The sequence below is a fragment of the Ictalurus punctatus genome, chromosome 3 (assembly GCF_001660625.3).
Source record: "Ictalurus punctatus breed USDA103 chromosome 3, Coco_2.0, whole genome shotgun sequence".
NCBI classification, from domain to species: domain Eukaryota; kingdom Metazoa; phylum Chordata; class Actinopteri; order Siluriformes; family Ictaluridae; genus Ictalurus; species Ictalurus punctatus.
The window spans coordinates 17,384,473-17,411,799 of NC_030418.2; the positions used below are offsets into that span (position 1 = coordinate 17,384,473).

The following is a 27,327-nucleotide window of genomic DNA, read 5'->3' on the forward strand; positions in this document are numbered from 1 at the left end:
TACACTGTTAATTACATTGCGCTCCATTGTCGTCTGACCCTGTCTTCTGTGTTATTCCGTTCTGATGCTGATAAAAGTATTATTTTGTGGGAATGGTGACTTTAATATGAATCAACATGCAGAAAAGTTTAAAGATGAGCTAATACTGTGCTAATATTGTTGTGTGGTGTGTATTTTTGTTTTAAATGTAAGACACCTTTTGTGAGAAATAACACATCAAATAGCTAAAAGAAACACATAAATTGACATCCACTCTATCTAATCCAGAGTAAGTTTGTAGTGCTTTGTAAGGAGTAGGTGTTGTAGTTGTAGTAAATATATCCACAGAGCATAATTACAGATCTTGTTTGATGATTAACAATATTCCAGTTCAGTAAAATAATATAGCTAAAATTTTCCCCCCAAAATGTATACTTTGTATAAGTATTCTCTGTGAAACTTTTCTCTGTAAACAAGTGGAGAAACTGAATTGAAAGGTCTGAAATGGTAGACTGTTTTTGTGGACAGCTGAAGGTTCTCAGGTTTAGTTTAGGCTGTGACTGGACGATTGGTCACTGTGGCACTCTGGAGTGATGCCTTTTATGTGCTTACGTAATGTTGGCCACGTTCCCGCTAAGAGACAAGGCGCAGAACCAAGAATCGCCTCCACCCTCTCATTACAGGATATTCACGATAAAGTGCCGCTTGCAGCTAGGGGAGGACTCTACAAGCGTGTAGGTCAAACAGATCAGTGACGAGTCACCAGGAACATCTATATCTTTCCATCTCCCACTCTAGTTCACCCTTGTTCCCTCTGTATGATGTTGTAATGGAACTTAAGGAACATTGCTATTGACTGACAAGTACAAGGAGAGAACACTCTCTCAGATTTTGTCCTGATGTGACGATAATCATTTAGAGAGCTAATAGGTTCACTGAACTCTATATTTGTTCAGGGTGTTACTCATTAAAACAAATAATTCTTTATTTTCATTTTAATGAGACAAATCAGGCTACACCAAAAAAGTTTTTTTCAACAACTGCACTCTTACATACATTATTTTACAGTCATAGACTCCCTTTTTAGAACACCACACAAAACTATATTCAATGGCTTTTTAGTTACTTTTTTTTTTTTTTAAACCTTGAATGTTCTATGTTTCAGCAGAGCTGATACTTATTTTTACGCTTGAACTTATTTGTCTTTCTCTCAAACTACTCAATGCTAATTCTTCGTCTGACAGCAACCTTTGACATGACCTCTTACCCTAGCTGAATGGAATTCACAACAAAGATTAAAATTCCTTTAAAATCCACATTTATCCAGGTTCTGCTCTTGAGGAACATGCTTAAATCATTCTTTAAAATACTACATTTCATAGATATTTTTGTCACATACAAAACAGAAAGCCATTATGTACATACTTTTGCCTGTATTGCAGACACATGTGCCTCATTGTGGGCTCGTAGCGAATGTATTTTGGACACTTTTCCTTGCAAGGCTTTGCTACCAATGCAGTAAAAAGCATTCAATCCTTGTCTTCGTAATTCACTCTAGTCATGCTGGAGAGAAAAGTTTAGAAATCCACTTGGTCAGTTCAAAAGCCAAGTGTCATGATCAAGTCCTTTTTAGTCATGGTCCATTTTGAGTTAATTTTTCTTTTATTTCCTCATGAATCTTATTCCTATGGTTTCAGTCATTTTCAAAAGTTGCATGTTTGCAGCCAGTCCATATTGCTGGTTGATGCCTTAGAATGAAATGGCAGATTAGATCAGTAGTGGGTTTAAGGACAGGATGGGGATTTTCTCACATGAGCAGAAGAGATTCATACAGGCCGATCTACTGCATACTGGCAGGGGCTTAAGTTAGATACAGGGTTTTGCACAGCCGGGTATGCAAAGTTGGTGTGTTGTTTGGCTTTCAGCCGTAGACTAGCCAGGCTGGAGTTACAAGTGTCTCTGTACATGTAGGGGCTGGCCGAAGTGGCATAGGGGCAGGTGGCCGCTGACACTGCCACTGTGTTGAGCGTAGGGCTGTTCAGATTGTTCAAGTTGCCCAGGTTATTCAGGCCTGATCCCGGCACCCCTGTCACTCCTGAGGGCACCATGGAGGAAGCCATGTTCATGGAGGGGATGGAGTTAGGTGGGGAGAACATGGGCTGCGACGACAGTGGGCTAACATTCATAGAGTTAAAGAAAGGGAAGCTTTTGGCTGATAGGGGGCTGCTAGCCAAGCTCTTGGTGGCCCAATTGTTGTATGAATAGCCAGAGTACATATCATCATATGGCTGCATGAGTCCGTTAAACTGGGCACCAAAGCCATTCTTACACAGCTCAGCCTGCTGGTTCCTTTCTCTCTTTCTCCACTTGGCACGACGGTTTTTAAACCATACCTGGATCAAGAGACAAAGAAAGGGGAAAAATGTCAAAACTACAGGCTACATACAGTATGTTTTTAGTTTCACAATATCAGTTATACACAAAATCAGTAATTAGATTTTTATGTAACATGTATTTTTTCTTACAAAGTATATGTAACAAAACCAAAAACCAGCCCCCAAACCAGCCCTGATCCTGGATTATAATCATTATTACCACTGACAAATATAATGCATTTACATTATATACATCTTATATGTAACATGTTACTTTTGTTTAACTTCTTTTTTTCAATGAAACAGTATTACATCCTGTTTTTTTAAATGAAGGCCCTAAAATGATCTTATATTGTCACATATGTCAATATGTGAACACCAGAGTATAAGAATAAAGAACACCAGAGCGACTAAACCAATTCTCCTTCACACAACAAGCACACTCACTAAAAAGCAGCCTCCTGTTTTACTTTCATATGACCATGGTTGCAATTTATCAAAGTATAGTGATATACAATTTCATCTTTTAATACACTGTACTATAGTCATACATACACACACAAGTGTAACAGCCCAAGTATTTATGCATTGCATTAAAACACCCCCACCTTGTTTATTTCACTTTTAACTACATTAATATAATTAATGTATGTAAAATGTCCTACTCCTATACCATGGACACAAAAAATATTGTGCAACAGGAAGAGAGAAATCTCCCAATTCCACAGTAAAACTGTAGATTTGGCAAGTATATCAAAGATAAAATATTTTCTTTTTTTAATATTTCATGAGAAAATTACAAAAGTAAATGAAAGACAAGTTCTGTAGGCATTACATTAGGCCTGATTAATTAAACTAAATTATCCCCCTACTGTGAGCTACATCTGGCAGAAATGTCGAGAGAGATCTCTCTGCACATTAGTCAAATTTAAAGTCCTATTTTTAGAGGTTGTAGGTGGATTAACGTTTTAATTGCTAATTTTAAAGGATAATATTGAATCTAGCTCCTCAAAATCTGTTTTCTTAAGCATACATTGAGCTGAATTGCAGAGGAAATTTAATGGGTAAAACCCCATTTGTTATTCATAATAAAACAGTGAATATTTGGAAATCCTTCTAATTCTCACTAATAGATGGCCTCTTGATGACATTACAGGTTGATTTTTGATCTTTCAGATACTAAAAGGAGCAAGTAGAAAAGTTAACTATTGCCTATGATTGAAATCTGTCATGCTTTAATACTTGTCTGAGTGACATTAAGTCTTGCTATAGTAATGAGAAGCTCATTTGGAGAGCAAATAGTGTAATATACCACACAGTGGCATTATGCCACTAGTTTATTTTAAGGGATGTGGAATCCCCCACTCTTTGAAACATGTTTGCAATGATATCAATGGTGTTTAAGGCTTCACAGAAATAACTGAATATCTATCTGTAACTGAATGCTATCTGGATTGCCAGGGTTTCTCTGGTCTTAATTTAGGTTCTCAGCTGTTTCATGATTCACTGAATCAACACTATATTTGCATAAAGTTACTTGTAATAACAATAAATGTCTATATTCTTATTCCCAGGAGCCTAAAACATAGCATAAAAACTGCGAGATTGTGAAAAAAAAAACTTTATACAGTACAGTTCAGCTATTTTTAATATATGATGATGAAGCCTTCCATAAAATAGCCAGTGAACAGTAATAGTAACATGACAAAGATTTTCCTGAAAAAAAAAATCCATCTTTGTCCAGTGTGGCTTTAAATGTAGCCCAGGTCAGCTTGGCTTCAGGTCAGGGTCATGATTTAGGCTTGGAGAGTGTATTAGGAACACATAGTCATTCAATTGCATAAATCAACATGACAGAAGAAGCATTCAGAATATGTTGCAGGAGCGAATGTTCTGCTAGGATTAGTGGGATACATACAGGGTTCAGGAGGCCACTGATAGACATTAGGACAGGGACAGCGCCAGCCCTGTTGTTCTTTCAAAATAGCCAAGACTGCATGCTATGTGACCTTTCCTCTGTCCAGCATGAATTTGATCCTTTAGATGTCGGGCAGGCATGAAGCCAGTGAATGTGCTGTCATCCATCAGGCTAGCAGCCCACCTGCTTTATTCTCTACTACGCTGTGATAACTAAATGTCCTGGCTGAGATTTGAGAGGAATAGCACTGAATTTGCATATGAGTAATACGTGTCTAATAAACGTGTCTGCCGTATGTTGTATGGCATTTGTATTAGATCACATTTTGTGTTATACTAAAGTGGTTTCTGATAAACTGAAATGGTGTCTGAACTGATATTTGACCACTTTAGTATTTTATCATTTTATAATTATGTGTAAATGTATATGACTTAAAATTTAATGTTGCAAAATTTCGAAAGTGATGATTAACAAATTCTAAATTGTGAAACAGTAGGGTTACCATATCAGTGTCTCTATAAGACGAATTGAGAGTAAGCGTTTTGAGTAAAATCCTCCAAGTCTTCTCACAGTGATAAAGTAGTTGCTGATATATGTAGTAGATTTTCACTACATTTCTGATCACAAAGCACAAAAAATTATCTCTTTAAAATGACCATTAAACAGCTGTAATTGTTGTTGAGTGATGCCCAGTTTCTGCAGCTCAAAGTGTCTACTAGACACATACCCTCACTCGTGCTTCTGTGAGATTTGTCCATACGGCGATTTCCTCTCGCGTGCTCATGTCTGGGTAGCGGTTTCTCTGGAAGGTGGCCTCCAGTTCTTGTAGTTGCTGGCTAGTGAAATGTGTCCTCTGCCTGCGCTGCTTCTTCTTTAAAGACCCGTCTTCAGGATTTGATTCATCTGTCTGATTCTGATGGGACTTCTCTGTGTCTGCAGTAAAAAAAATAAAAAAAGAAGAAATCTTTCATTGAAATTCAGAATACTTGTGCACCATTTGCATATTACAGATTATTTTTTATAAATGCTCAGAGACAAATTCATTTTTTCAAGAAAAAAAGATGCATGGGAAAATTGCCTTTTCATGAACACCAAGAAATAAAGAGTGCCACAAAACAAAGTAAACAGTAAGACCAAACAGCATTTGTTATGTCTGGGGAAAATCCTCCCTCACCAGAGTAGTTCTGCAAATTGAAGACCTCACAGAAGGAGCTAAATTAGTTGGCCACATAATCCCTGGATCAGGCATTAGTGACAGGGCAGGTTTGGAGCTGTTTGGCATGGGCTTAACTGCAGGAGCATTTCTAAACCAGCCAGCTTTCCAACACATCACAATTCTCCATACATCAGTAGGATTTTTTGAGCCCATTAATGTACATTACTGTAAATAGAAATATATTTTATATTTTAAATAGAAAAAAACTGTTACAGCAATTTTAATAATTGTTTTAACATATGTAAGGTCCTACACACACACACACACACACACACACACACATTCAAATTTTGACTTCTGATAACAATCAGCTCTTATAGTACATTGCTAAGATTATGACATGTTCTTCCACACTGATTTCTCTTTGTCAGGAGGAAAAACCGCCGACCACTTCATTGGAAGACTGTTGGCTTGCTCTGGGGCCTGAAGCCTTGTTATAAATTGATTTATGTGTCTGCCTCATCCCTTGTCACATTTGGCTCCAATTAAATATACATTTATCTGCAGCCACTTGGCTGTCCTTCAGATTACAGCATAAGTGAATATAAGTCTCATAAGGGCAGGTTGGAAACTCTCAGTTGACCTATATAATGACAAAACAAGAAACACAACCCTCAAAAACATCCTAAGTGGCTTTGTATGTGCACTGTGGGATGCAAATGTACTGTATGTATGACCTGTTTTAAAGGAAGTCAATGAAAAAGTCTTGAGAATGAGGAGAGGGGATAATCAAAATATTTCCAGATGTATTTACAGTGATTATTTATTCATGAAGTGTAATATCTTTTGAACTTTCACACATATTGTTACAAATAATACAACAAATATGGTTATCTCTGGTAAAAAATAAATAAATAAATAAATAAATAAAAACTAATCATAAAAAAAAATTCCAGGACAACAAGATGAGATGAGTTAAATTACAATATTTTGTATTTTTTATTTATTTTTATTTTTTTAAATTATAAATGTGAAAAATGTGTCCACTGGTAAAGTGCAATTTCAACATTGAATTCCAAAGCTTCCCTTGCTTGCTTGTTCCATAAACTCGAATACACCCGACTTCCACTTTTCAACTTCATATTAGTTCTCCTGCTTGAGCTTTATACTTTTGCTTGAGAACATTAATCACAACTGTGAGTATTTCTACTATTAACTGTCTGTTTACTATTTACTGTTTACTTTTAACTGACAGTTAACTACATTAACTCTCATGTAGCCTATTTTATGTTTCCCTTTAGACATTAACCTGCAATGCTTTTGCTTAATAACATTTTCAACCCATTTGGTCTGTCGGTGATGTAGAGACTTCAGAAAATACTGTATGTAGGCCTATGCTTCTTCCATCTCTTTTTGGAAATGAGTGGAAATAATAAACGATAACATGCTGTTTAGTCGTTATTAAATAATATGTTTTGATGCAAAGTTACAAGCAACAATTTTTAAAAACCGTTTTTTTTTTTTTTTTTTTTTTTTTTGGGGGGGGGGGGGGGTAAAATTCAGAGATCTAAAATAAAATTAAAATTAAGCTCTCTGCGCTAAAATGCTGCCAGTTTTGTTTTGCTATCCTGCAGTCACGGGCTTTCAGATATAAACCACTAAATTTCACAGATGATGTGGAAAATGGCTACTTTAGGGATTTACACCATTTAGACCCAACCTCAGAACATTACCGCATGGAACACAAATCCCCACTCAACAACTGATTTAAAACTGCTTGTGAAAAGGAACAGGCTATATTTTAAGTTGACGTGTTCAGCCTGATCAGAGGGTTCCGATTATATTTGCTGCACATGGTTTAGAAAGGTAATCTGTTGTAATAACCATAACAAAAAAAGTAAATAAAAGTGCAGAAAGTTAATTTGCATAAATGTACAATATATATCCCTGTTCTTGTCCGAGCCTCCTAGAGAGAAAAAACAACAGCTTAGGCTATCTTAAACAAAATCCTATAGATTGTGGTATTCATTTAGAAGAAACCATCCGAAACTTTAGGTTATTTACACCTGTCGTGCATTAACATCATGCCATTTAGCGGCCTGATTTATTTAGCTAAGACTATTTCTGTGATTTTATTGGGGAATTGGGGATATAGAGTATAAAGAATCCTGATTTAACAACAGTGTGTGTGTGTGTGTGTGTGTGTGTGTGTGTGTGTGTGTGTGTGTGTGTGTGTGTGTGTGAAATATTCTTCATTAATTTGTTATTCTATTTATTCGGGTACTTTAGTATATGTTTTGCTCGCACAGCCGGTAAACATCCTGGATTAATGCATTTGACTTTCGAAGCATAACTTTGCCTTTAGATCCAGTGTTTGTGTGGGTAGTTTATCTTGAGTAGACTGACCGCTGTTGTCCTGGCCTTTACACGCCGCGTCGTGTTGCGGTGTGCCGGAGTCGGACAGAGACAATGCGGGGCTGCGGGCCTCGGCGTCCGCCAGCAGATTAAACTCCATCCCCCCGACCCACAGGCTCTGCAAAACACCACAAAACACACGGACTTTCAATGACTATCAGGACTTTACAGTAAATAAAACAAAATAGCATGCAGTTTTTTGAAAGAATATGAAAGGACATCAATAAACTATTCCCCAACGCAATATCCGCAATGAATTCACGGCATTAAATAACCTGGTAATAATAATAATCATCACCATAATAATAATCCTAATCATATTAATAATAAGAAGTAGGCCTATTATTAAACGAGCGAATGTTATTTTTATTCGATGTCGTACTAATAAGCGTGTCAGAATTTCAATCTGAAAAAAGCCCTGAAGTTCCAAGTAGCCTATTTCTCCTTCCTTTATATATATATATATATATATATATATATATATATATATATATATATATATATATATATATATATATATATATATAAAGTTGGAATAACATATATTCTTATAATTAACATATAATTGTTATTGCCTGGAAAAGAGCAGGAGAGTGCCCAAGGATTTATATGCCAGAATCAAGATTATTCTGATTTGTCTTTTAATTGTGGAGCTGTACAAAATAGCTATTCATCTGGAAATTCAGGCTGAATTGCATATATATATATATATATATATATATATATATATATATATATATATATATATATATATATATATGCAATTCAGCCTGTACTCCTCAAATGCAGATTTTCCTTTCGTTATTTCGCTAATATTGTAAATTGAAAATCATTTAATTTAAATGAAAAATTTAATATCATGTAGCCATGGCTGAGATTATGCCTGTAAAATATGTAGGTTAAAAGCAAACCGCAAAACACTGTGCAGAAATTTGATAATATCAGTGTGAACAGCCTGTGCGAAATATGTTTATCATGATTAAGGACAAATCGACAATATCAAAAAGTGGAAAATGTAATCAATTAATATGCCTAGAGAATATACTCTCAACAACAACAACAACAACAACAACAACAACAATAACAAAACACCCTCAGGACATCTACAAACATATATATATATATATATATATATATATATATATATATATATATATATATATATATATAGATAGATATAGATAGATAGATAGATAGATAGATAGATAGAGAGAGAGAGAGAGAGAGTTAAATATGATGCTCACTCTACCATTTAACAAGCTGCAATCCTTTTAAGGAAACCCAGCCATGATCAAGCAACACCAACAAACCTATAAACACAGTTAATCTTTATATTTATAAGATAAGGATTGTCTACTTGCTGTGTCAAAAAAACACATCTGTAAGGCGAAGCGCAAATCCATCACACCGTAATAGAATAGAATAAAATAACAGCTCGTTTATTTATACAACAGTAGTTAACACCTTACATATCAGAGAGTCACTCCCTTAACGCGTGGACTGCCATAACCTCTGAAGTGCTATAATATTTCAGTGTCGCCTATAGGCTGCCAAAAAGCGAGATTGGAAGACAATATTCATCTATAAATGCAGTCCTTCCATCTGCCTGGAAAAGAGCAGGAGAGTGCCCAAGGATTTATATGCCAGAATCAAGATTATTCTGATTTGTCTTTTAAATGTGGAGCTGTACAAAATAGCTATTCATCTGGAAAAAAAATTGTAATATTCAAATTAATATCTTTCATAAATGAAAACATTGCTTCCAATGAAGTAGACTTCAAGATAAAATGCACATAAAAAATATATATATAAAGAATATAATGATCATGATGCATATAGAATATGATCCCTTACACGTGTGTTCTTCTGAAGAGAAAGTCAGTATCCTTGTGTACAAATAGCAATACAAAACGAATCATATTATACCTATTATAACAAACATATTTAACATACCCCCTCCCCATTAAATACCTTCTCGTCAGACAAGCATCAGCAAATTCAAAATGTAATCTAAATTACGTGAATTTCCCCATAAAATCATATCAATTGTATTACTATGATCACGATTATTTTAATGAGAACGGTGGATCAGCGGGACAGAAGCAACCAGTGATGACACGTGATAGACAAGAAAACTATACGATTATGATGATGATGATGATGATGATTTTATTATTATTATTATTATTATTATTATTATTATTATTATTATTATTATTATTATTATTATAGGGCATAGCGCCTTTTCCAAGCTTGGGATTCATTTGCAAATTCAACAAATAAAGTTAATTAACATATAATTATCCAATCGTTAGTATTTATTTAATCATATAATTCTTTCTTTATTTTTTTTCATTCTTAAATATGCAGTTCATGTCTGATGCCCATCTGATGTCTGATGTTCAATACAACAGTGAAAAATATATGCTGACTTATTTTTCTTATTTATTTATTTATTTATTTATTTATTTATTTATTACTATTGATTTAGAAGATTTGTGGTGCTAAGACCAGTCCTGGAATATACAACACACAGATGCTGGTAATCACTCCGTTATTGTATATACCATGTGTTCAACTGTAATCATAAATCTACTATTTATTTAAAAGGTGTGTACGGATAGTGTGTTCTGATCTTATTCTGTGCTGCCATTATAATAGAATATGTCCTGACTGATGTGTGTGTAAACCGAGAACAAAATCTATTGAAACAAGTACCAACTATTACCTCTAACAGTGAAACCTCTAAGCCTCTAAACCTCTAACAGGAACACCCCTAGCACAATCAGACACTACGTTTTTGAGACTTTATTAAAAACCTACTGTGAAGACAACATAAAAGACAAAAGATAAAGGACGGTTTTTTTGTCGGTAAAATATTAAAAATGTAATTCCAACACGACATACAAATACAAAACATGCATTTCGATGACTAGCCAGAATGAATAGGAATTTGTTCAAACGCTGAGCTAGGGTTACTGGATGTCATGTCAGTTATTATTTTTTGATTACTTTAGTTATTTTGACGGAACAAGATGTCACGGACTTCCTCGGGTGAAGACATAACATTCACATTCAACTCCACACACTGAACATGTTATAGACTAGTTTAGTTTTTTTTTTTTTTTTTTTTTTTTAACTGTTAAATAAACTATCAAGTTAATATGACCATTTGGGAAGGATATGTGTACCATAATAATAATAATAATAATAATAATAATAATAATAATAATAATAATAACAATAATAAAAAGAGAATTTAAAAAAATAAAGCCTTACGCTTTCTCTGTTAAATCCAGTTTTATAACTTAAATCATTGCACCGTGTCTCCAACATTCATACGGAGCAAATATCCTGATTAAGATGTTAGGACACTCCGACCTCCAAGCATTTTATAGGCGGTATTACGGTCAGCATCGCCATTTGGTATTCAGTAGCCGGCCACTTTTATTAGGATAATTGTAATAGTTTCCACTGAGCTGGCCTTGAGCACGTTTCACACTTGATTTTACAACTTGCCAGTAATACAGGCAGTAACTACACTTCCTATAGGTTTATAATCAAGGGTTCCGAAAGAGGGACAAATATCCTAAGACTTCACATGAGGCACTCGTGCTTTTCTCTCCAGATTTTTCAGCGCGTATTTTGACAATAATTTGCATAAGCAAAGCACCGATTTCCTCGCATAGGTTAAAAAGCAGCATGTGTATACAGAAACGGAAACTATACAAGTAGCTTAGCCCAAGATCGTCCAGCCGTCGAGCTCTTAATATAGTTTAAAACATGCATCTCAGCGCGGGATAGTTGTGCCACGTATTAATTGAGAAGTTTACATAGGCGAAATCTATATTGCGATCTCGTTAAAATAATAATAATAATAATAATAATAATAATAATAATAATAATAATAATAATAATAATAATAATAATAAGAGCTGAGAATATAATAGATTGGAAAATCCTCTAATTTTTCTGGAGATTGTTGAGTCCATCTGTTAGTTCGACCAAGGCAGACTAAGCACATTTCCATTGGCAGCGTTATTAGGCTGGGAATTATTCATAAACGCGTCCAGAATTAATTCCCTGGATTAAGAGTTGATTAAGATGTGTGTCACTTTGCTGTCTGAGAACTTATTACGGGCCCACTCGAGCCGGCGGCAGATGGAATTTCTACCCAATGTTTGTAGATGTTAATTTCCACCCTCCTAACATCCATTTGCATTTGCCTGTGTGTGTTAAAGCTGCAGCTCTACATATCTGTGAACTGGGAGATGCACAGCTAGCAATATAACACTGCCAATGTTTATTCAGGCAGTTTTAATCTTGGTGCTGGGATACAGATGTTTTTGCTGTAGGGACGTTAAACACCACATCCCAAAAAACAAAACATATCAAAACATTGCAAATGCGGATTCGTTTTTTTAATGGGAAAATGATTGAGTGCTAGTGAAATATAATCTACACTAAACTCTTGCTTTATTGCATCCTATCTGAGCTTTCTGTTGAATCTGAACTCATAAATCAGTCCAGTTTACTTGAAGTTTTCTAGCGTTATGTAGGCTTATAAGTTTATGTTATAAACTGTGCATTGCTTCTAACTATCTTGGTGAAAAGGCCATGATAGCCTAGTTGTGAATGTGCTATAGCTGTGAATTTATTCATACATAGTGTAATCTAAATTTGAGAGTTGACAATGCTAAGCGTGCTGTAGCCCAGTGAGAAGCTCATCCGCAGTCCAGGGAAACTGATGGGCCACAGCTGAGCTCGAGCTGACAGGGATTTATTCATTACGTCACGCATGATAACGTCCATGAGGACGCTTAACCCTCGCGTGAAAGCTTAAACAGGCCCGACCTGTACTATGTCCAGCCTACCCCAACTCTCCATTTAAACTCAGCCAGATGTGACTTCTACTAAAGGTTCATTTAGAAAAATTCATCGCTTTCACAAGCTAGATCACTGCGCATTTTATGCATCATTTGCTTAGTTTGCGGCCATCAAATAGGAGTATTAGAGTATTTTATAATATTAATGAGACTCTGCGAATTCGCTAAATAGACAATGAAGATTGCTCTTCGTTACACGATTAATCCTTGCCTAAAACAAACTCAGCAGATTCATTCAATTGTTAGAGTCCTCGGTATATAAAGTATCAAATAATTTACAAATGAAATTATTATTATTATTATTTCTAATATCCTGTTTCATAAAACAGGAGGTTCCGAAATATCAGTGGATGTGGCCCAATTAACATCATTTATTTAAGTACAGCAAAACACTAAATAGCATTTTAAATAAGCTGTTGTGTGTGTATATATATATATATACTAATGTAATTCTATTGTAGTCTATATATATTTTTCCCATGTGATAAGATAAGATGTTCTGTTATTGATCCCCCGTCGGGGAAATTTAGATCGACACAACAGCACAAGTAGGATAAGTAACATCAAAGAAAGAAAGAAAGAAAGAAAGAAAGAAAGAAAAAATACCTATAAATACCTATACAACAGAAATAATATAAATAATAGAAACAATAAAACAGATGTGTTGAAGTATTATTGGGTCTTTGTGTGTACAGCTATAGACTAATCCGCAAAAATATATTATAAAACTCTGCTGTATAATATAAATATAATGTAGCCTATGTAAAAAACAGATCTATTGTTATGGCCTATATGTTGCTCTAATATTTTAGGTAGTCTACACGGAAATAAGACCTATAGCATAAGTTTGATATCAGATTATTGTAGCCTATAAATCTATCTTTAAGAGTTGAAAGTATGATATACATTCACGGAGGGGGAAAAAACCCAAGATAAAATACAGCCTGACTAGACAAGATAATAGGTCTCTAATCGAAGCTGATTAGTCATTTCAAATGACCCAAAGAGCACACGATTCAGGCACGAACATGGTTGAATTTAGGCGTATAAGGGTAAATTATGAAAATGTCAGTATGACGACCTGTAGCAGTCACAATTTAAGGTCTTCGTGTTATTGAAAAAAAAAAAAAGAAAAAAGTCCAAACGCAACCAGTTTAAAGATGTGTGGCATTTTAACTCTGGGCCGAAAGTGGCTCGTATTAAGTTTGGGTCCATATCATGCCTAAGACACGGTTTCTTCAAAGTGAGGTTATGGCTGTATCCTGACAGGAAGATACAGTCTATGTGGGCCAGATTAAAGTGGAACCTGGGCCAGTAGACTAGTCCATCCCTCATGTGTTATCTACCTAGGCCCATATCTATAATTACTGGGGAAATCCCAGAATAAATGTTCAAAGTATAGGCTAGTACTCATGATTGAGCCCGCACAAACTGTAAAAGATGGTCTATACACAAATATGTATTTATTAGTGTTTTAAAGTTTGTGATGCAAATTCAAGCCACCCCGACTGTTATCTTGACGCATTTAAATGAACTTCTTTTTGATGATAAATTCAGTAGCATCCTATAGAATGTTATAACATCTGAACAAGCTTGGATATAGCCGGAGTCTTGGTTTAAGCGCTCTACAATTTGTGCTCATTAAAGTTAGGCTGAAATTAAATTTACTGTAGCGAGCATGTATCACTCCAGAATTTGTGCATTTCATCAGGCCCTAGAGATGATCATTCCTGCTTCACTGTGATGATGAAGGCATGCTGTTTAGCTCCCGGTTTCCAGTCATACAAGCGAAGCTCCACATCACACGCAGGCTAGATTTCAAGGTTTGATCAGACAGAACAGCGCTCCTCACTGCGGGTTTAAAAGCTTTCACTGTCTACCCCTGCACACTTTTATGGAGAATGTAGCTTTGACTTACGTTAAATACCTCTTTGGTTGAAGTAATCCCCGAAAAATGCAACTTTGCTGTGGCTGAGCTGCTGTCCTGAAATGATGTACCGATCAACCGTCATGTAGAAAGTTCCCTGGACTGCACAAAAGATGTGAAAGCTCACGTTTCCTTATCTGACATTTGTCTGTCATGAAGCGTGCCGGAAAAAGTGAAGGCTCGATCCCCACACGCAGAGAGGAACTGACTTTATGTTAAACCTTGTGCGACAGGTCCGCGGCAGAAAGGACTGCCCCTCTCTCTCTCTCTCTCTCTCTCTCTCTCTCTCTCACACACACACACACAGACCTCTCTCTCTCACAGAGACCTCTCTCTCTCTCTCTCTCTTTCTCTCTCTCTCTCTCTCTCTCTCTCTCTCTCTCTCTCTCTCACACACACACACACACACACACACACACACACATACACAAAGACGTTTGTAATTTCTTTGTAGGGTATTTCCACGCTTGTGTGTTACAGTAGCTAAATTTATGCTATGCCTATACTTACACTTAACCCTAATTTTAGTAACTCAGAAGAAATCTTTTATCTCTTTTTTTCAAAACAAAACCTGCAGTGTTTGTCAAAGAAAAGAAAAAAGTTTTTAAAAAAAAATAAATTAAATAAAAATAAAAATAAAAAACCCAGCAATTTTCCAACCAAATGTACCAACAGGGTCAAAACTGTCACATATTCCTATCATTTTGAAGTTATTTGATCCCTATTAAGAAATAAAACTTGCACACTCCACACATTCAGCCACCAGTCACACTCTTTTGCAAAGGGTTACTTAGTAATTCAGATGATTGTCCTCTCCAGAAGTCCTAGTTTTTAGCCAGAACTCCGAGGTAGCCCACACAATAGGAGCGCTCATAGGACATACAAGGCGTTTTACACACAATCTTGTTCGTTTTTTGAAGGCCCAACAATTGAAAACCTTTGATTTTCAAAGCCTTCTTGAGTACAGCTTGTGTGTCATTTCACTATAATGTAATGAATTACTTGAGACTATATAAAAGGCCCATTTGTAAAAATAGTCTATGTAGAATGTAAGACTCTATGTGTAGTCTGAACATGCAGGAACAAGTAGTAATCTTCAGACCAGGAAAGCCTCCAGGACTATGCTTCTGTTATAAAAGACAGTTCTCACACATACTGTGCAGTGAATGGTGCTCAGTAATTATCGCAGGGATTATTAAGGGCATGGCCTTCATGTGAGTCTTCCATGCAAATCCTCATTTCCATTTTATTCTAACGTGGAAGCCATTTTGAGAATTGTATGTATTTTTTGCATGATAGTCTCACTAATAATTTGTGAGAGGCCTTATATTTCACAGAACAATGTTCATTAGGACTATTGTTTTCAATTTTAAAGCACTGAAACAGACCATGTGAGGTAATACCTTGCATCCGTATCTTCAAAATGGAACTACAGGTTGTCCTGTTTGCAAAAATGTGCTTTTCCCAAATTGGTTCACATTAGGCCTTTTAAAAAAATATATATATATATATTGTTGAGGAATACTTACCTTTCACATATTGAACACCTCAGATTTGAATTTCTTCTAGTTTAAATACGATAAATTCAAGGGATAAGTCCTACTGCAAATAAGATATGTTCCCTAATAAAATGTAGGCTGAACTTTATCAATTATCAAGCTGGATACTAACAATTTTTTTTCATAAATTGTTTGCAGGAGCATTTACACAAGAAATGTGGTATTTATGACAATCTAGCTAGTTTTGAAAAAAAAAAAAAAGTTTGTATCCTATGACTGTTTTTGAGTCTGTGTAAATTTCCTTATAAGGGAACTCCCTAATGTGAACCTTGATTGATAGGCTTTAAATCATATTATTCAGGTTAGTTACTGCAATTATATGCACCCAATGTCCTCATTATTAGGAACATCTTTATACCTGCTGAATGGAAAAACATCGCCTGCTCTTTTTCTTATCTTCAGCTGTCCAGACTCATTGCACCAGTGTCCACCATAACCTCAGATTTCTCATCTTGGCTGACAGGAGTGGAACCTGATGTGGTCTTTTGCTGTTGTAGCCCATCTGGATCAAGATTTGATGCGTTGTGTTTTCTGAGATTCTTTTCTGCTCACCATGGTTGTAAAGAGAGGTTATTTGAGTTACTATATCCTTCCTGTCAGCTCAAATCAGTCTGGCAATTTTCGTCTAACCTCTCTTATCAACAAAGCATTTCTACCCACAGAACTGCTGCTCACTACATGTTTTTTGTTTTTCTCACCATTCTGTGTAAACACTACACATGGTTGTGTGTGAAAATCCCAGGAGATCAGCAGGTTTTGAAATACTCAAACCAGTCTTTCTGCCACCAGCAATCATGCCAGGGTCAAAGTCACTGAGATCACATTTTCCCCAGATCTGATGTTTGATGTGAACCTTAATTGAATCTCTTGACCTTTATCTGCTGACGCATGACTGACTGAATGCATACCTGCAAGCATGTTCCTAATAAAGTGTATGGTGAGCATATATGCTGCAAATATATACAGATTGTGTCAAATTTAAATAGCTTATTTCATTTACACACACTTAATACATTTAATGCACATTTTGTGAAACTCTGTCATTTTCTATAAATCATTTGATAGAAAGCAAAGCAAAACAACCCCACAAATGAATCTATAAAAGGAGGAAGAGTTAGGGTGTAACTATGGTAGCATCTATGGATGCGCTGCAATGGCTTGGCTGCATTAATGCATTAAGTGCCCTCCAGGCTTAGGACGTGCTCTTTCACTGCTGAGAAGTCATTTAGTAATTTTCAGTTCTCTCTAAGTGTTGCCTTTTATGGAGATTTGTTGGCTAAATATCAATAATCTGTGTCTTGAATTTTATTCATTTTATTCATTTATTCTTTATAATATAGATGTGATTGACATTCATCAGCACAAGCACATGAGTATTAAGAAAATCAGCATTACCAAAACATTTGTAACTCTGGCATTCATTTTTTTTTTTAGTTTGGTTTGGCCTGCAAAAATACTTTACTAAAAGATTAATAAATTACAATTTGAACTGTGTGTTGTGGTCAGTTAAATTCAGAAAAGCCTTCTTGGCTATGCAGAAAGCAAGGACGTCACTGGAGATTTATGATTTTTTTTTTTAAGCCACCAAAACATCTTTCTAGTCATGTATATTTTAGAATAACATTGGGTGTAAAATCTATAGAAATAAGGTTAGTTTTGGTCAAGGTATACCTGTCTTATAATTTGTGTTAGAGACTGATCTAATATGACTTACTTAAATTATATCAAAATAAAAAATTAAAGTCCACTTTGTCCCCATCCATCCAACACCAACAAAAGGCAAAAATGGCTGTGTTATGTAGCCAAAAAACTGTAAACTGTGTCATGTGTGGATCCTTCACTGACCAACAGAACAGCTCGATTAAAGTGTATACATGCTGGACGAAGTCAAGCTACAAGTCCGATTTTAGCAGTTCGATTTCAGTACGAGTTCAGTTGATTGAAGTGTTTTAATGACATTTTAAAAAGATGAATTTTTAGCTCGATTGAAATGAGACTTTTAACGTTCATATAAACATACTTGCGATGAACTTTTAACGTGCATGTAAACGTGCTAACGATGAACTTTTAACGTGCATGTAAATAGGCCTAGTGATGTTCCTGGCAGAATGTAAAAAAAAAAAACTGACATGTTTTTGCTGAAAAATCACCTGACACTCACCAAAAACTATGATGACTACGCTACAATATTGTTGTTTGGGGACTGTTATTGCCAGTATTCAAGGAGGTAATGTGCTAGGCAGCTTTTCGCTCACTACCAGGATATTTTATCCCCAAACCTGATTGCCTCTGTCAGAAAGTTAGGATTGATTGATCGGCCGTAGACGGGTATTTTAGCAGAAATCTGACTACAAGCATGCAGGTTCCCACTATCAAAATCAATATTTTGTGGTCTGAATTTAAGAAGGCAGTCCACATGCTCAAACCTAAGAGTATACACTATATGGCCAAAAGTATGTGGACACCTGACCATCAGACCCATATGTGGGCCTTCCCTAAACTGTTGCCACAAAGTTGTAAGAACACAATTGTCTAGAGTGTCTTTGTATGCTGTAGCATTAAGATTTCCCTTCACTGGAACTAAAGGGACACCCTTTAGGTGGTGTACACAAGGGAATGCCCTTGTGTACAAAGTGAGGTCTATAAAGACATGGTTTGCCAGGGTTGATAGAGGTGGTAGAATTCGAGTCACCTGAGCCTTGACCTCAACAGCATTGAACTTTTGGGATGAATTGTAACGCTGACTGCTCACCAGGCCTTCTCGCTTGACATCAGTGCCTGACCTCACTAATACTAACTAATAAGTTTATGGAGCAGCATTCAAGAAAGTTTTTCATTATACTTTGTACACGGTACATGGCAATAAACAACTTTGACTTGAATACTAATACTGGTTAAATGAGCATAAAACCTCCACATCCATTTTCCAAAATCGAGTGTTAAGCCTTCCCTGAAGAGGGGATGGCTGTAATAACAGCAAAGGGACCAACTCCGTGTTAATGTCCAAGGTTTTAGAATGGGCACATATGGGTGTGATAATCCAGTGTCCACATACTTTTGGCCATATAGTGTAAAAAAAATAAAATTATATATATATATCACTACACTCAGTGGGTAGTGTAAAAGACTAAGGGTCTGTGGTTCAATCCTGGACTCAGGTTACTGTGTGTGTGGAGTTGCTGTGCACGTATCCTTTTGTCACTGTGGGTTTCCTCTGACCTCTGATAAACCCCCCAAGTGTGAATGAATGTACTGTGTGCATGATGGTGCCCCATCCAGGTTGTAAACCTTCTTCACATCCAGAGTTTCTGGGATAGACCTTGGATCCACCTCAACCCTGACCCAGAACACTTATTGAAGATGAATGAAATCAGGGAAAATATTTTGTTAAGGTTTTGAAGAAGTAGTTCATTACATAGCATGGGTTCATGGGTACAGAGGCTGCACACTCTGGCTTCATTCCAGTCACCTATACGGACTTAGTCATTTGGCAGGCGCTCTTATACTTAGCTAATCACAAAACTAGCTAAAGCGATACTAAGGGAATTTGCAAGTATTCATAACCAGAAAGACTGGAGATGAAAGCTGGTTTATTAAAATCACATTAACCAAATAACGGCCGACAAGCTAACCCACTCACCGGCCACTGACAAGACCTCAACAGTGACGTCAGAGTGAGTCCCTGCTACGTCACTGACGTTCAACCTAACTAATGGTTCCCTTGCATGTTGCAGTAATCCGACTTAAGTTTGTCAAATCAAATAATTCGCCGTTATCGCTTCATTCATGCATGGACCATTAATGTTCTTACGGGTTTGGGTTATACATATACATTCTTTAGGAATATACGTGTTTAAACGCTCTGTTAGAAATATCGGCTAGGAGAGAATCGGTACATGCGATTGGCTGGGAACGGGATCATGTCAAATGAAAACATCAAGCTAGTTTGCACTTCACGCTTTTCCACGTCAGTAAGTTTACTTCCACGACCGGCTTGCTAACCATAGCGACGTTAGATAACGTTACAGCTTCAAACAGAGCAGAACAACCTGGGCATGACGTGAAACTGCTTAAACGTAAGACTGTATTTTCGTCACTTTGTCCAGTGGCATTACTTTAATGTGCGTTATAGCAACAAACATTTGCATTCACATTTATCAGGTAGTTAGCTAGTGAGCTTGCTAGCCTCTGAACGCCATTTTGGATTCGCATCTGTACAGGTAATGTATTTTGTGTCCAGTTTGACATGTTCAGAATTGATAGACGCCGTGTGTCATGTTTGGGGGAAATTGCAGTACTGTACTGACATTATTAAGTAGCCCTTTGATCAAGTTTTAACCACAGATTAACATCTAGCATGCTAACTAGCTCTCTCGTTAGCGAGCTAGGATGAACTCTATCAAGTAACACTGTTAATTTAGCATTCACACAGCGGCTACAGATCATTAAGTAGGATTATTAAAAGACAGAACTACGTTTATGCTACTGAAGACGTTAAGTAGACTTGTCCATACTGAGCTGTATCTGTCAGCTGTCAGAATAGGCCAGCTGAGCTGTAGCTAGCTGAATAAACCTTCTGTTAGCACTGCAGGATTTCCTCACAGATTTCTCTCACTATATAACATAGCAGGCATTTTTCTGAACCTGTACGTTGTAAACATGTATAACTTGCTGGGAATTTACCGACAGGCTAAATGCTACACAGCGCTCTTGAAATAATAAAAGTTATTAGTCCGTTTTTCTCCTTTTACACTCGCAGAAATAATGGTATCACTTCTTTACTTTTCCTTGCCACTGGTACATCCTGTACCTTTTGTTATGTATGTATGTATGTATGTATGTATGTATGTTTGTTTTACTTGGGAAGGTGCATAGGGTGTAGTTTTTAATTTGTTTTTTGAATAAAGCTTTTGATGTACACCAGTGGTCCCTGAGGTCCAATTATGTATTTTAAATTAATTTAAAGGAACACTATATTCAAGTTTACAGGAGAAAGATAGGGTAGAAGGAAAAGACCAATTTTGGTATCTTTATTTCTCAGAGTGAGCGTTTTTTGACTAGACATACACCATCTCTGACTACGTTTACATGGACAGCAATAATCTAATTATTGACCTTATTCTGAATAAGACAATATTGTGATTAAGGTGTTTACATGAGTCGCTTTTAGAAAACGCCTTTCATGTTCCTGTTTTACATGTTGTAGAACATAGATCGATTAACATCACATGTCAGTACGTCCCCACGCCACGCCATCCAATGTTCCCTCCGGAATTTCACGTATCAACATACGGTTATGGTACTGTATACAGTTTTATTTTTAATTTTACGAAAGTTTCAAGTGCAGTTAATTATTTGTCATGCTATACCTACAAATAGCCGACTGCTACATGTATTTCTCCTACTATATAGCAGGTAAGTACGTGGTTTCGGTCGCAGCCGTGCTCTCTTGTTTGCCGTAAAATGGTTGAGCTCTGCCGTGTGTGTACATGTCCTGTCGCAAAATGTGGTGAAAAATCCTGTATGACGTCAACAGTGTGATTAAGGTGTTTACATTTCTGTAATTCACTCCGATAATGTGACTAAAATAGGAATCCTCCACATGTCTTAATTCGATTTGTGTTTACTTCGAGTATGACTTTAGTCGGATTAAGTTAATCAAAAATAGCTGTTTACATAGTGGTTTCTTAATCAGAGTATTGTCTTCATCAGGTTAATATTGGATTATTGTTGTCCATGTAAACATACCGATTGATGGTGTTTTCATTTCGGGTTTATTCCGAGTTGCTAGAATGGATTATATGGAAGCTTCCTATAAACTTTCACTCTCGATTTATTTTACCTGTAGGTCTGGAGTTTGAACTCTGATGACTCCTTTATAGAGCTTTTCTACTTGATACACTGATACAGCATTAAAATCCAGGACTATGTGTACCAAGGTTCTTTTTGTGGGTTGATTACTCGTATTGGGAACACTTGTTGCATAGTCACCTAAAATACAGGGTCTTAACTCTAGTCCTGAGGTGCGTCCCAAATTGCATGCGCTATTCTATGCCATTTTGTGGTATAGTGTTCGCACTGAAAATTCCAACAAGGAGAAGTGCACTTATTCAACCGGAAAAAACAAAGTCAAATGGAGACGCTTCATGCACTCAACGGTCGCAGCTATGTTTATGTAGCAGAAGAGAGTAGGGGCTTCTGCTACATAACATTGACATAAACAGTAAAATGAAGCGGTACATTTTTGCTAAAGTTAGCAGCATTGTATTATGTGTGTTTAAGGTCATTTGCCATCTTCTGGCTTACACTTCCATTTAATACGCATGCTCCAATCAGGATTTTTGCAGCCGATACTGATTTCTTGTCATCATGATCGGCCGATCACAATCGTTTATATAAGGGATATGTAAGCTTTCTGTTGACAGTCACTGTTGACCTTTTTTTTTTTTTCTTCTTTTTTTCCCTCCTTTTTTCCCCAGATAAAGTAATACCACCTATGTTGCCTTGGTTATATTATTTACAGTAGTATTGTAGATTGTTGTTTTAATTGAGAATCAAATAAGTAAGCACAACAGATATTCATTTTACAGTGAACATTTTAATAGGCCTTTAGCCACTAGCTGGCTAATGGTAGCTTGCTATCTAAAACAGAGCAGAAAATAAAAAGGGAAAGATCTGTGGATGAAACACGTGTGATAGGCATGTAAAAGCCTTGAGTGCTGAGTATATATGAAATTTAAATATACAGAAAAAATAGACACACTTGTTACCCGACCTAGCCTAAAACAGATCAGAGGATGGACACAGATTTGTAAAAAATTACACACACCCACAGCGAACAGAAGTATCAAAGTAAAGACAACTTTCTCATGTCTAATTTAACTCTGAAATGCAAAAACCCATTAAACAATCCCCATTAGCCACTAGTTAACCATCATGAATTCTTGAGCTAAAACATCTTAACAACTGTGCAATGATGCATGTCCCCCAATGAAGATAAATTGGCTGACTTGATATTCACTTGCTTGCCACTTATTCAGCAAGAAAAAAAAAGCTAAAACCATGTCACACTAGGGATGGGCGATCATTTATCGTTTGTGATATAATGGTAGAAATTCTCCCCACAGTTAGAACGAGTCTTCCCGACATCATAACGATAAAGCCTAGTTGATGACATATTTCTGTGAGCGACGTTGTGCGACCCGTTTGTAGTTCACGTGCAGAGCAAAGCCAAGTACAGCTGAAGGCGGACGTGAAGCTGAGGAGGAGTTTATTGCTAAACCAGGAGATACCTCTACAATCTGGAACTGGTTTGGTTACAGAAAATCAGTTTTACTTTTAGATCAATGTTTGTGTTTCTGAGGCTCTGAAGATCACTGCTATCACTTGTAGATAAAACCAGTGGTTAATGATACTATATTTATGTCGTCACTGATATCATTATCGCAATAAATACCAGAAAATACTGTAATATACAGTTAAGTCCATATCGCCCATCCCTGTGTCACACCTGAATTTATTTTTCGCGTACAGTATAATATTCTGCCCTCTTTTGACTCATTCGCTGACATTTGGTTTGCTTATGCTCTCACACACTTGCTCAGTTCTCTGATTGGCTGTGTCTCCTGCCAGTCACTGTGTAGTGAGAGCTCATTTTTGTCATGACATTTGATGTATCTGAGCTGGCGTATGACACATGCCCACAAATATCTGGCCAATTCTGACCTGATACCCCTGTAACAGCGCTGACTGTGGATTATGCTGCATTCAACTTACAGCAAAATAAAAGAACAAACTATATAGTCAATGTTATAGATTTAGTAAGTGAATGTCTCTGTGTTGATTGCTCTAAAGCAAAAACGTTTATATACAGCATTAAGGTAAGAAGTGCTTCTTTGTTGAATTCTGAAGCTATGAGCAGCCATGCTGATTTGATGTTTCTTGCTGAACTCTGAGGAACTCAGAGTTGAGGAGACTGTCCCGAGGTTATTTATTTTATATTATTTTACTGGTCAGGGTTTTGGAATTACGAGTTATAACCTCTAATCAAATGCATCATTACTATTACAGGTTTGTCAGGCGACTCAGCAGCTCAGGAACCTTTAACTCAGTAATCATGTAACTCTGTAGCTTTAGTAAGAGTGCAAATTTGTCTCTAATCTCTGGATGCACCTTTATGACTCTTAATGTTGAACATGCTACTAAAGTATTATGACTCTGAGGAGGACAGTTGGATTATGGAATCTCAGTTCGCTGCCTCAGTCCAGCGTCATGAGGCGAATCAAGAAATCTTTCGTTATCTGACATAACCCTTCCTCAAATATTAAATAGACGTTCAGCTGGTGTGGTTTAGTTACTTACATTACTTATGATGAACAAATGGTAGATGTACAAGTGACATTGTATCACATTCAGACTGAAAGCTATATGAAAACGGTTTAAATCTTCATTAAACACACACCTTTCTGTTTTTTTTTATTCTCAGTGCGTGGACTAAATACATTCTCCTGTTTTATTTTCAGATTCACGATGGTGGAGAAGAATATATACATCATCCAAGGAGAGATTGCAACAGTGGTTGGTGCTATCAAGAGAAACTCCAGATGGAGCACACACACGCCGCTGGTAAAGTGACTCTGTATTTATATGTTTAACTCATTTCTGCTTTAATTGGATTTCAGTTTCTCATGGGCTTAGTTTGAAAATGTGGTAGTTAGAAGGATTTGCTAAAGAGCCAGTATGCCCTTTTCATTTTCAACTTCAATAGTGGAAGCATTTGTACCCAGACTTTCTAGGTTGGAAAGGATGATGCACAAAGAGATTTAGGGATGCACAATTAATAATATTTCAAGTGTGATCATGACTTTTTGGCTTGAATTCAATATAATTGGCTGTTATAATTGTGTCCATTTGGGTTTCATTTTTGGTTCAATTCTTTTTTTTATCCCAACTCCAACATTAGAGATACCCTGTCTTTAATGTTTATTGGATAAAAGGAAGAAACACTAACACCACTAACTGATCAATTAAACACTGTTGTCCTCAAAAAGGCTAAACACAGGCATCAACCAGTCAGTGTCTGGTTTGCTATGCTGTTTCTGATTGGATATCTCTGAATGTGTGTATGAATATATGTATGAATGAATGAAGAAACCATAGCAGCACAGAGCAACATTACATATTAACACATACACTATACTGTAAACATGTATGCTATACAAATACGTAATATACACATGTACTATACGCTGAGCTCCAGAACTGGCTAAATAGTTATGACTTCTGTGTTGAGCAAAATGATTGTGATTGACATTTTAAATGATCAAAAATTCACACATCATTAAAGAGTGTAGTCACACTGATATGCTGTTATTCAGCTGTTTCTGAAAGATATGTTCATCCATGCTAATCAGGGTTACCTACTCACTTGGATAAGTGCACTTAATATCAGGACGGATTTGTGAACATACAGTTTCTTTCCCTTATGCCAAAGGCATTCAGAATGAGAAAATCTCATGCATCTATGTTTGGATTAAATTTTGCTTTCAGTGATGATAGCCCCTTTTTATGATAATGACTAGACTTAAACTTTGAGGCCTTGCTTAAATTCGTCAGTCAAATGTTTTAACCTAAATAAATAAATGAAATTGTTGAGATGTATATGCACAGTTTCTTCAATTGCCTGCACAGTGCGCACGGTGGCTTAGTGGTTAGCACGCTCGCCTCACACCTCCAGGGTTGGGGGTTTCCTCCGTGTACTCTGGTTTCCTCCCCCAGTCCAAAGTTGGCTGATGTCCATAGTGTATGACTGGGTGTGTGAATGTGTATTTGATTGTGCCCTGTGATGGATTGGCACCCCGATGCTTGTGCTCGATGCTCCCTGGGATTGTCTCCAGGTTCTCTGCGACCCTGTAGGATAAGCGGTAAAGAAAATGAATGGAATCCATTCAGGAATGGCTTACATTTAGTGCCAAATGAGGTGTTAGTGTTAAAGTGCCTCGTTGTTTGGCTTATGAAGTTCTCAGAAGTGTTGTACTGATGACTGATTTTGTTCACCTTCTTACAGGATGAAGAGCAGGACCCACTTCTCAGCAGTTTCAGTCACCTTAAGGAGACCCTCAACACTATCAAAGGTTACATACATAATCACACACTCGATTTCTTTTATTTGATAATCTTGATAAATTTTTTTTAAATTAATAGTAAGGGATTCAGAATCTTTTCAAAAAATAAATAAAAAATTGCTATACCATTACAGGTAGCCTAATCCATTCATCATGCAGGCACAGTAGTGTTTCAGTGTCTAAACAATTAGGCTCTGTAGTCTTATACAGATGAGCCACTTGTCAGCTTGCACTGAGATAAGTGTATGTCTGCCTATTTAGCATTCACAAAAGTACACCCTGTTTCAAGCATATTTAATCAGGTGCGCAAAATGTCCACTGAGAAAAGGGATGGCATTTTCAAGTTAGTCAATATTATCTTCTCATTGTCTTATTGTTGGATTTTTATTTCACCTCATGATTTTAGGGTGTCCCTTGGAAACTATGTCAGTGTTTGTTCATTTAGTTATCTAAATGATTCATAACGAACCTCACTGCCAAAGTAAATGTTATGCAGTCTTGTGCAAGTGTTCCTCTATTTAATATAGTGAAAATGATCTCCTAAATTCATTGGTGAGAAAAGTCTACGCTAGGTTTGTGTGGTATCCACGTTTTTCAAGCCATCAAACAATCCTCAAATATTGCCCCAATATCAAGTATTACAGGGGAAGCATAATCCCTCACCAATAGCAATAAAATTTCTGTATCCAAAGTTTTAATCTGTTTTACACAATTTCTGCTAAATTTACCTGAATACACTGTTGACTAGAAGCCAGCACACACCAAAACTGTCAGACATTCTGCGATGGGAGACTACTAATTTATAAAGTCAGTTATTCAGAAGTTTTATTTAAAAAGTCAGAAGAGACTAGGCGTACACTATTTCACATTTACTTGTAATGCACTTCTAAAATACTCTTTTCAGGACTGTGTGAACACAAGTATCCAATCTGCATGTGGTACTAGTTCAGATACATGTCCGTTATGTGGCTGTGCAACATATGAGTAC

The 27,327-nt window shown here is 36.4% G+C and overlaps 2 protein-coding genes across 5 annotated transcripts in view; one reads left to right on the forward strand and one right to left on the reverse strand.

Annotated features, from left to right (window-relative positions):
* Positions 1 to 1,280: 1,280 nt before the first annotated feature.
* Positions 1,281 to 14,905, reverse strand: pitx3 (paired-like homeodomain 3). Of its 2 annotated transcripts, none has more exons than XM_017463471.3 (4): positions 14,657 to 14,905; positions 7,835 to 7,961; positions 5,000 to 5,205; positions 1,281 to 2,372 (listed from the first exon to the last, which is right to left on the reverse strand). In XM_017463471.3, the coding sequence occupies exons 2-4, from the start codon at positions 7,941 to 7,943 to the stop codon at positions 1,806 to 1,808; spliced, it is 882 nt and encodes a 293-aa protein (XP_017318960.1). In that variant the 5' UTR covers positions 7,944 to 7,961; positions 14,657 to 14,905; the 3' UTR covers positions 1,281 to 1,805. The 2 variants fall into 2 exon arrangements, with proteins under 2 accessions (XP_017318960.1, XP_017318959.1); XM_017463470.3 differs by having other exon boundaries at positions 14,648 to 14,905.
* A 5,222-nt stretch (positions 14,906 to 20,127) lies between these two features.
* The window catches only part of gbf1 (golgi brefeldin A resistant guanine nucleotide exchange factor 1), a 60,936-nt gene continuing 53,736 nt past the window's right edge, over positions 20,128 to 27,327 (forward strand). For 2 of the 3 annotated variants that reach the window (XM_017463467.3, XM_017463469.3), the window contains exons 1-3: positions 20,129 to 20,291; positions 24,738 to 24,840; positions 26,282 to 26,348. In XM_017463467.3, the coding sequence (XP_017318956.2) occupies positions 24,745 to 24,840; positions 26,282 to 26,348 (163 nt within the window). In that variant the 5' untranslated portion in view covers positions 20,129 to 20,291; positions 24,738 to 24,744. Of the gene's footprint in view, positions 20,292 to 20,376; positions 20,436 to 24,737; positions 24,841 to 26,281; positions 26,349 to 27,327 lie in introns of all 3 variants that reach the window. The other variant, XM_053679705.1, reaches the window with a different exon arrangement.

Bases quoted from the DNA above. Each gene is read 5' to 3' on its own strand.
- pitx3 (XM_017463471.3), bottom strand. From the start codon at position 7,943: ATGGAGTTTAATCTGCTGGCGGACGCCGAGGCCCGCAGCCCCGCATTG. The intron at 5,206-7,834 runs GTCAGTCTACTC...TTTTTACTGCAG, and splicing joins TAAAGGCCAGGACAACAGCG to ACACAGAGAAGTCCCATCAG. The intron at 2,373-4,999 runs GTATGTGTCTAG...CTCTTGATCCAG, and splicing joins TCACAGAAGCACGAGTGAGG to GTATGGTTTAAAAACCGTCG.